We start from the raw sequence: 10,577 nt of genomic DNA on the forward strand, positions 1-10,577 counted from the left end.
AGGCCTGGCTCTGGGTTCACGTTGTGCTGGCACTTTCTGGGCACCTGGGAAGCCACCAGGTTTCAGCAGTGTCCCCGTTAGACACGTGAGGAGCCTGAGGCTCAGAAGGAAGGTCATGACTAGTCGGAGAACTAGCGAGCAGGAGGCTGGCATTTGAACTTTGTCCTCTTGCTGTGCAGGCAGGGGTGCGGCCAGGAGGCCTGTCACTGGATGTGGCCCAGGTGCTGATAACCCTGGGCGATGAGTTTTCCGAAAGCCAAACGTTCTTTCTGTCCTGGTCCTTAGGATGGATTTTTGACTTCCACGTTGAAGGTTTTCATGATGCACTTGAAATAATGTTTGTTGAATTGTTTGTGTGTTTCAGACGACAAAGTTACAGTAACGTACTCAAAAGGTGACCCGTGTGGTGAAAACCTGACTGCGTCCACTGTCATAGAATTGACCTGTGCCAAGACAGTGGGCAGGCCTGCCTTCAAGAGGTGAGAAGGGGTGGGGTTTCCAAGGGAAATGGGGGGGGCAAGAGGGGAGCGCAGTGGGAGCTCTTCACAATTTCTCATTGGCTCTGGTATATGTGAATGGATGAGCAGGGAGAAGGGTGGTCACCATAGGGACGGGGCTGGGGCTGCTCCCCCCGGGAGACCGTGTGGGGACACAACGGTCACTAGATGAAAGCAGTATCTACCAGTCATCATCCGTCTTGAAAGTCGTAGAACCAAAGGGGCGCTGAGTGGTGCCAGCCGAGGCCAGTGTTCAGGTGGCCTGCCTGGGCCCTGCACTGAGGTGCTTGGGGCATTGACTAGAATTTTCCTGGCTGTTCTGCACCTGGTGCGAGGGGGAGTCTGGCCAGCAGAGGGAGCCAGGATTCCTTCCCGAGCAAAGGATTCCTTCCTGAGCTGGGCTTGGGAAAGGGAAGACCCAGGGGTTGTCCACCAGCTGAATCAGTTTATGAGTCTAAAATGCTTGTCAAATAAAAATTCAGAAATCGGGAAGCAAAATGTTTCTTTTTTTTAGCTTTTCGATGTTGCACAGTTTCTAGATTAAGATACCGTATTAAAACTCTTGCCTGCTTTTTCACGTTGCCCACGTGCTAGCTGGTCCTCTTCTAGGAGTGGTCCTGCAGAAAGTGAATACCTGGGCGTCTCAGCCAGAGCTGCCTGCTCTACAGGAAGGGGGGAGGGGCTGGCGCAGGGGCGGGGTGGGGCCTCTGTGGGGACCCAGCAGCCTTGCAGATGGACGCCTGGAGGCCTGAAGGCCAGGGGGTGTCCTCAGGACCTGGGGCTTTGTGCCGCAGACCTCGCTCAGCCTGGCACGGTCCGTGGCTGCGGGGTGTGACCACGTCCCCGCACTGCCTTCCAGGTATGATGAGGAAAGCTGCACTTACTACTTCAGCTGGGACTCACGGGCTGCCTGCGCCGTGAAGCCGCAGGAGGTGCAAGTGGTGAACGGCACCGTCATCAACCCCATCAACGGCAAGAGGGTCAGCCTCAGGGACATTTATTTTAAGTAAGTGAAACATTTTCCCTCGAGCCGGCAGTGCATTCTAAATTAAACCAGCGGTCTGTCTGGTCTTTCCGTGGCTGGGAGGTGAACAGGCCGTGTGCTTTAGTTACTGATTCTAGGTAGTTGGCATAGTTTGCTTCAGCCAAGAGAAAAGGCATTGCTCCATGATTCAGCTTTTAACACCAAAGATGGTGAATTCTCTCGAGTGTAAAATACAGTCGCCCCTCGCTGTATAAGCCCAGGGGCTGAAGCCAGAACCTTCTGAAACAGTTTCTGATCAGAGATCTGTGTGCTTATCAGCTTCTAAAACAGCAGTTGGTTTCTTGGCAGAGGCACTGGGATGGTTCCTAAGGTCAGGTGGCCAAGGTGACTGCCAAGCCTGGGGCCCGGTGAAGTGGGGGTGTTGCTGGGCAGTTCAAGGGGGGCACTCCGCTCCAAGCGTGGATGGGGAGGGGGTGGTGGAAGCTGGTGCCCGCCGGAGTCCTCGTGGGCTCACGGATGTGCCGCGTGGGTGGGGGGCGGAGGCAGGCAGACCATTCTGTAGCCCTGCGCTCGCTCCCCGGACTTGGGGTCTGTTGTAAATGGCTTTCTTACAGGATCTCTGGAGTCAGCAGCTGTCTTTTTCTATCTGCAGGCTGTTCACTGCCTCTGGGGACATCAGGACAAATGGGGACAAGTACCTGTATGAAATCCAGCTCTCTTCCATTACAAGCTCCCAACATCTGGGTTGCGATGGGGCCAACATATGCCAAGTCAAACCGGATGACCTGCACTTCAGCAGGAAAGTCGGGACCTCCGATAACACCAGATACTACATTCAAGGTAACTGCTGCTTTCATCATGATCCACAGTTAACTTCCTCGAAGGAAGAGCGTTATAATTGTTATGAACCCCCTTCAGTTGGAATCTCAGATGCCCTATAAAGCAGATGCCCCGGGCTGATGCTTGCCTTCCATGCACCCGGGAAACGGATTGAACAGCCCGGGTCCCGGGGCTCCCTCTGTGGCCCTGTCTGCCTCTCACACGAACTCCCTGGCCTCTGGCCGTGGCCGACTGAGCCGTTTGAACATCTGTGGAGGGGGCTGAATTCACACAAGCTCCCTCCCCTCTGACACCCACTGCCAGTTTGGGGGCTCCCATCCTCACCCTCAGGTTTGATAATTCGCCAGAAGGATTCTAAGAATGTGTCACAGTCACGGAGGGGCATATTGGCTGAGGGAAGTCACGCGGAGGGCGGGGCGAGCGGGACGGTGCTCTGTGATCCCTCCCTGTGTGGTCGGGGGGTGTTACATCCCCAGCAAGTGACAGCATGTGCTGTGCATTGCCAACCAGGGGGACTGGCTGCCTCTCGATGGCCAGGGCTTTTATTGGGTCTCTACTATGTAGGTTTGGTTGGTTGGTTGATTGGTGGGTTGGCTGGCTGATTTGTTAATTGATTGGTTGGCTGGCTGGTTGGTTGTTGGGTCGCTCAGTTGTTTGGTCTGCTCCAGGCAGGCTGATACTGTGTGGCCAGCAGCCACTCCAGATCGTACTGCTAGCTGAAGTCAAAGGCCAGACCTCTGTCAGGGCAAGGTTCAAGTCTGTGTTGCAGGGGCCCCATTACGGCAGGGGCCCCATAATATGTGCTCAGTGACCTGTGAAAAAGAACACATGTGGACATTTGATGAGGGACCCTTACGCATGATTTGAAGTCTGGGCAAATTTCTTAGAGACTCTGGAAAGATAAGCTCGGCCTGTCATTGAAACGTGGACAGTAACATCGCTGTGGTTATGTGCACGCCTGCCTCTTTGACAGATGGTGATCTAGATGTGGTGTTTTCCTCGTCCTCTAAATGTGGAAAAGATAAGACAAAAACAGTCTCTTCCACCATCTTCTTCCACTGCGACCCCTTGGTAAAGGACGGGATCCCCGAGTTCAGCCACGAGACCGCGGACTGCCAGTACCTGTTCTCCTGGTACACCTCTGCCGTGTGTCCCTTGGGGTAAGTGCGGCACCCCGGCTTTGGCAGGAGCTATCCGTCACTTCCCTCACTGATGAGGGGGGACACTCACCAACTGTTCCCCCAACTCCTCCCTCAAAACTTAGCTCATGTGTAAGTTTTTCACCCAGTGTTTTATTGTGGAAAACATTGAGACGTGAACGAAATCCGGAGCAGTGCTAGGTCACTGTCACTGCCCTCCGCCACCCCCGTTGGCACCGGCTTTCCTGTGCCCCGGGCCCCTCATGTCTTCAGCCAGTGCACCCCCTTGGTGGCCCCTGCAGGTGGGGGCTTTGTCGCATCTTTGTTCCCAGTAAGTCCTCTATGTGTGTTCTAGTCCAGAGTAACCTGTGGAAAGACAGCACAGGCTTGGGTGACGTATTTTATACGTTTGTGTGAAGCTTACTCTGCAGATCTTGAAAGTCAGCCATTAGTCCAGGTTTTTATGGGTCATGTTCTGTTCCGAGGGCTTTCTGGTAAGGGGAGAGGGGCCGCGGCCTCCGTGTGACCTCAGGAAACGTGTCCCTTCTCATGTCCCACGCCTGTTCCTCGGCCCAGTCTCGCTGTCCCGTGTAGAGCTCCGCCTCCCAAACGGAACGTTGTAAGTGGCTTTCCCCTCGGAGGGGACCGTGCCGGCCATGTTCCAGAGCACACCTTTGAGGCCTTACATCAGGAAATCAGCTTTATCTTTTACTTTCTATGGGGATGAGTCCAGCCAAAAAAAATTAGCCTTGTCCTAGATTTTCTAGCAACATGGATATCAAACAAATCTCAACAAATTTCTGAATGTTGGTGGCATGTAAGTGATACAAGTGGTACGGTTAAGTTAGGGACCAGTGACGGGAAATAACTGGAAGATAGAAATAACCTTTGGAAACTAGAACACGCTTTTAAGTAATTCATGGATCACTGGCAAAGCCAGAAGTAGAAGTCAGACCCTCTTAGAACCGAGGGATCAGGGGCAACTGCTGTGCGGCACGGGCTGCGTGTGACGGGGTCCGGGTTCTGCTCAGCTGGCGTCTGGCTCTGAGGGCGGAGCCTGCAGAGACTGACCCGTGTCTGTCATGTGTGACGTCCCCACTTGGGCAGAGGGGACATGTGCATCGTTCTCCCTGATGGTTTGGAACCCAGAGTGCTTGGCATCAGCTGCATTTTGATTAGAACAGTTATCCTTAACGTGGTCAAGTCATCAGCCGCCTCGGACCCCAGTTACTGAATTCAATAATTTTGTGACTTTAACGGCCAGCATGTTCACCCAACGTCACAAGTAATCCAGCAGCTTCTTGTTGCTGCTGTCAGCCTTCTCGGGGTGGGGAAGAATTTCTGTATGTGATTGTCACTGGGGGCCTGAGTGAGCAAGGGCCGGAAAGACTAGAAGGGGTATCACTGCACAAGCATCCAGTTCTCCGAGCAGTAAGGGAAGTCGGAGAAGATGTTTCTGACTTTACAGTAGTTATTTCCCTTGGCCGTTTAATGCCACGGAAATACACTGCTTTTTCTCATGTGTGGGTGTGGATTGTGAAGTCTTAGCTGATGGACCCACTGGGTTTTGTCACTAGCCCGGCTTCCTGGGAAGTTCAGGCCTGGAGAGAGAATGGACGGATGGGCCGTCTGTGCCATGCCCAGTGGTGTCCCAGCATGCCCCCTGACCACTGTGAAGCACTGAGGCTGTGTCCCCCGCTGAAGTGACCTGTCCCTGGGCTGTGATCACTATTAGGTCCCAGAGCCCAGGGCTGAGGGTCCTGGGAGACGATTGTGTCCAGCTTGTCTCTCCAAGTCTTTGCCTCTGTGCCCTAAGAGCCAGCAGAGGGGCAGGCGAGGACAAGGACCTGGCTCTCCCTATTGTGGGCCGTGTAGCTGAGGCAGACCCCCCCCCATTTCCGATATTCCTGCCCACACTCGTTACTGGGGCAGCTCCCTGGCCGTCTCTGTGTCTGCTGGGTCTCGTGGATGGCCTGGCATTGGCACAGAGCCGCTCCCGAGTTGGGGATGGCTGGGGTCTTCGCCGTGGTGACAGTGTCGCCCGAGTGATGTGGCTCCCTTCCAGGGTGGACTTCGACAGCGAGAACACGGACGAGGACACGCAGGAAGAGCACAAGGGGCTGTCGGAGAGGAGCCAGGCCGTGGGGGCGGTCCTCAGCCTGCTGCTGGTGGCGCTCACGGGCTGTCTGCTGACCCTGCTGCTCTACAAGAAGGAGAGGCGGTAAGGAGAGAGACGGGGGAGGGCCCAGGGACGGCAGCTCAATCAGATCGCATCTGGGGTTTGGTTTTGGGGGGCCCACCAGCAACCAAAGCCCCAAGTTAAAACCAGGGACGTGGTCTCCAGTTGCATTTTATAAACGTCTGCCTTTCTATGACAAGGTGACCCATTTGACCCGAGCTGTGGAACCTGTCCCGGGTCCTCAAGTCAGGTTCTGCCGCTCACATCACACGGCAGACGCTGTGTGGGCTCTTGCCTGGATGGCCTGTTTCCAAGACAACCGCCTCTGGATGTCCAGAGAGGGAAACGGAACGCCTGTCATGAGCAGACTTCAGGTCGGCTCTTTCCTCCCCTCCCCCTCCTCCCAGCACAACTTCGTCACTTACTAGGCGCCTGCTGTGTGCCAGGCACAGCACTGCCCTTCGGCGCCCCCTTGCTGGGTGCAGGGGCTTGTCGCTCAGCACGGGTGACTTTCCAGTGGGTTTTCCCACGTGACTGAGGTCCGGCGCTCAGAGCCCCGTGCGTGGTGCCCCCTGGCCCCGCGGTTAGAGGAGCAGGCCAGGGCTGGGCTCCCTGCCCTCTCTCATCAGCCACATGGTTCAGAGGCACGCAGAGGGTCTGCGTGTGAGCAGCCTGGGCTTAGCCGCCTGGCCCGCGTAGTCTCCGCGTGGCCTTGGGGTCAGGAAGGTGTGGCCTCGTCCCATTCAGTCGTGAAGGAGGCAGAAGCACTGCTGTCCGGTCGCTTCCTCGAGGCTCCCCGGCACCACCGAGAGGTGGAGCAGGATTCGAATTCACTTCCGCCCGACGTGAATGTGTTCTCGCCGCTGCCGTCCTGGGTTTAGAGCGCCTGTCCACGGAGGGGTGTGCGGGGGGCGGGCTGCAGCCTTCCCCGGGAGAGCTGGGGGCAGCGGGGCGGGGTGCACGCTGGCCCTGCTGGTTCCGCCTGGAGTAACTGGTCTCTTGCAGGGAAGTGGTGATGAGTAAGCTAACAGCCTGCTGTAGACGAACTACAAACGTGTCCTACAAATACTCAAAGGTAACCCCCTGCCTCCCCTCTCCCATAGCATCGAGCTGGGTACACTGTTGCAAATGCCAGCCAGTAGTGATAAGAAAAACCGAGCCTGACCAGGCGGTGGCGCAGTGGATAGAGTATCGGGTTGGGATGTGAAGGACCCAGGTTCGAAACCCTGAGGTCGTCAGCTTGAGCACAGGCTCACCAGCTTGAGTACAGGGTCGCTGGCTTCAGTGTAGGGTCATAGACAGGACCACATGGTCGGTCGCTGGCTTGAGCTCAAAGTCACAGGCTTGGGCAAGGGGTCACTTGCTCTGCTGTAGCCTCCTGTCAAGGCACATATGAGAAAGCAGTTGATGAACAACTAAGGAGCTGTGATAAAGAATTGATGCTTCTCATCTCTCTCCCTTCCTGCCTGTCTCTATCTGTTTCTCTCTCCATCTCTCTCTGTCCCTGTCATAAAAAAAAAAAAAAAAAGAAAAAAGAAATTCACCACCAGCGATCTAAAAATAGAAACGGGAAAGACATCACCAATTGCTTTTAACCCCGGATACATTTGTCTTTTTCTTCCCTCCCAGTCATTCTCATCGTGGGTGCAGCTGGTTTCCTTAGGGCATTTCCCATTTAGGTTGCCCCTACTTTTTTTGGCTATTCTAAAATGTCCCTACAGTAAATGTAAGTTTTCGTGCACTTAGCACTTGGATGATTTCCTTCGGATAAATTTCCGGAAAAGAGGCGTTATTTGGACCGGAGAGCATGAGGATGCTCGTGGCTCGGTGTGTGCTGCCGGCCGCTTCCCGGAAGGCTGAACGCATTCTCCTGCATGAGTCCTCCATGTGGCTCCATGCGTGTCCCCCCGCCCCAGGGTGCCGTGCTCCTGAGGAGCCCCGGGAGGGCCCGGCCACGCTGGCCTGCTCTCCTGCCCCTCGTGGCTGGTGCTGCCTGCCTGGTTGGGCCTTGGCAGAAGCTGGCAGTGCCAGCCCTCACCTTCTCTCCTTGGTGGGGGACTGGGACCATGGTGGTGGTGGCGGGCAGGGGCCGAGGGCCTCCGATGCCAGCGGTTGTGGAAGGAGGGTACCAGAGGAGCGGAACGGGGCCGTCGGCGGGCCCCGCGAGCTCTGCTCTGTCCCCAGCAGGTCAACAAGGAGGAGGAGGTGGATGAGAACGAGACTGAGTGGCTGATGGAAGAGGTCCCGGTGCCGGCCCTGAGGCCCGGGAAGGACGCGCAGGAGAACGGCCACATCACCACCAAGTCCGTGAGAGCCGAGGCCCTCACTTCCCTGCACGCGGATGACCAGGACAGCGAGGACGAGGTCCTGACCATCCCGGAGGTCCGCGTCCACTCGCTCAGAGGCAGCGTCGTGGAGGGTGCCCACCCGATGAGAAGCCCGCCGAGGAAGATGTTCCCGGACGACCGCGTGGGGCTGGTGAGCGGCGAGCCGGCACGCTGGGGGCCGCCCAGGGCCGCGATGCTGAAGCCCGGGATCCCCGGCGGCCTGGTGTCCTTCCACGACGACAGCGACGAGGACCTCCTGAACATCTGAGCTCCGGCGCCCGCGCGGGGGGTGGGTGGGTGGGCCGCAGCCCAGCCAGGCACCTCCAACCAAATACGATTTCAACTCGATGCTTCTGTCCTATTTGCCTTTAACAAAAACTGTCTCAAAAGGGAAGAATTTCTGTGATAGGAGGAGAGGATGAGGAGGTCCGGCACCGCTCATCCGTGGTTGACCACGTCATGGAATGAGGCACCACTTCCGTTGCCAAAGGGCGGTGCCCGGGGCGGGGTTTTGTCCCAAGTCCTCATTTAAAAGCATGACTGCCGGGCGCTTCATACCACGCGCCCGGGCCAGATGCATCTGGGGACAGGGCTCTTATATGAGAAAAACCCTTGCTGCTTTAGGCGCTAGACGGTGTTGACCATTATATTTTAGCATTTACTTCTCTCCTCCTATTTATTGACTTTGACAATTACTCAGGTTTGTGAAAAATAAAAAAAAAACTTAAAAAAAAACCCATACAAAACAAACCACCCAGCAGGTTCCTCCCGCGCTCGGCGGGTCCATGCCGGTCCCTCCCGCGCTCGGCGGGGAAGCTTGTTGGTGCTGGGATGGCTTCATATAAGATTTTTTTTTTAACTGGTCAATATTGTATCCTCTAAGTTAGAATACTCTTCTGTCTTGTCTCTTTTCCTCTTGGCTTTCTGTTTCTACGGGCACACGCACGTGCACACCCACGCACGTACGGGGTCCCTGAGTGCCTAGGCTTTCCGGGGGGGTTCGCCCACCCCATGCCTTTTAGTCAGTAAACGGCTGCAGCTTTTTGCATGACACCTACAGTCCTAGGTGCACAGAGCACATATATCAGTATTTCTTTTGCCGGCTGATGATTTCAGACCACCCCACCCAAAGATGGATTTTTTGTGTGCGTGCGCGAACGGGGTGGAGACGACAGAGAAGACCTCTCTCTGGGTCTCGCCCCTTCAGGTTCTCATGATACCACCATTACTGTGCTTATTTTTTTAAGAAAAAGTGTTTATCCACCATCCGACCTATATAAGAAGCCTTAATTTGCACAGCGCACGCCACGTGACGGCAGTGGCATGAAAGCAGGCGGGCCGGGTCTCGCCCGGGTGGGACCCCAGCGCGGGGCGGCCGAGGTCGGGCCTCAGGGGGCCGCTGCCCCTCCCCCCACCGCTGTGGGCTCCTTTCTTGGAAGTGTTTAATGGATGATTTTTATTACTCTAGAATTGTACATAGACTCCGCGGTGGTCATATACGGAAAGGCAAACCGCCCTAATGGAATTCATTGGTTTGTACTTGGTTTGGCTGGCTTTATTTGATTTCTACATGAGTATTTTTTAAAATCAATTACTTATCTCTTTTATTTTTTTTCCAATCAAATTTACTGTAATATAAAGTATTCAACAATTTCAATAAAAAAATAAATTATTCACTGGGTGTGGCTGCTTTTGTTCCCCCCTTGGGAGTGAGGCGTGGCCGGGCCCGGGGCCCGCCCGGCTGCCTCTCTGTTCTCCTGCGGGTGACAGACGTCAGCGTTGGAGCCCGAGCTGCGGTGTCCCCGCTGACCCTTCCCGGGCTCTGTCTTTATTTTCTCTTGGGGAGTCTTCCCCCCGTGGGGGCGTGGACTCTGGGTCCACATCTTCCGGACCTGGCGTCCTCCCTCCTGGTGAGGGAACGGCGCGCCAGGCGTCCCCAGCTCACCAGAGCCCCCGCGGTGGGGTGGGTCCTGACACCACCTGGGGCGTCTCTGTGCAGCCCTGTCCTGTGCGGTGGTCTCTCTCACACAGATCCCGAGTCCTCCATCCGAAACCACTGTCTCGAGAGCTTCCTAGATGTTCACCGAAAAGCAGGCAGAGCAGAAAGCTGTCCGTCAGCCTCCTAGACCTCTCGGGGTCCGCATCCTTCACTTCACCTGATTTTTTTATTATATTCAGTTGGAGTTAGCTGCTTATTATTTCTTAGGATTTTACAGTGTTTCTGCTGGTGGACACTCTGGAGTCTTCAAAAGGTCTTATGTTAGGACCCAAGGGTCTCTGGTCCTGGGCTTTGTATCCAGGGGGCTAGGCTCCAAGCCACCTCCTTCCTAAGATGCAGGAAGCCTTCCTGGTCATGAGGGGGCATGTGCAGGCACCTGGTGACCCTGTTGGCAACTCAATGGCAAGGAAGTTCTGTGTCTGCAGCCCGGGCTGCCTGCCCTAGGGCACAGCTCCTGGCTCTTCTGTCCAGAGCAGAACGGACCATGGCGTGTGGGAGGCACTTGTTTTGACCCTTAAGTACAGTGTGTCCGTAAAGTCACGGTGCATTTTTGACCAGTCACAGGAAAGCAACAAAAGACGATAGAAATGTGAAATCTGCACCAAATAAAA

General features: G+C 55.5%; 1 protein-coding gene across 1 annotated transcript in view; it reads left to right on the forward strand.

The window, feature by feature from the left end:
- IGF2R (insulin like growth factor 2 receptor) overlaps positions 1 to 9,643 on the forward strand; it is a 109,115-nt gene extending 99,472 nt beyond the window's left edge. The window contains 7 exon segments of the mRNA XM_066248472.1: positions 365 to 479; positions 1,357 to 1,503; positions 2,135 to 2,322; positions 3,296 to 3,482; positions 5,527 to 5,682; positions 6,646 to 6,715; positions 7,825 to 9,643. Of these exon segments, the coding sequence (XP_066104569.1) occupies positions 365 to 479; positions 1,357 to 1,503; positions 2,135 to 2,322; positions 3,296 to 3,482; positions 5,527 to 5,682; positions 6,646 to 6,715; positions 7,825 to 8,235 (1,274 nt within the window). The 3' untranslated portion in view covers positions 8,236 to 9,643.
- The last annotated feature ends 934 nt before the right edge of the window (positions 9,644 to 10,577 follow it).

The sequence above is a fragment of the Saccopteryx bilineata genome, chromosome 12, assembly GCF_036850765.1.
Source record: "Saccopteryx bilineata isolate mSacBil1 chromosome 12, mSacBil1_pri_phased_curated, whole genome shotgun sequence".
Taxonomy (NCBI): domain Eukaryota; kingdom Metazoa; phylum Chordata; class Mammalia; order Chiroptera; family Emballonuridae; genus Saccopteryx; species Saccopteryx bilineata.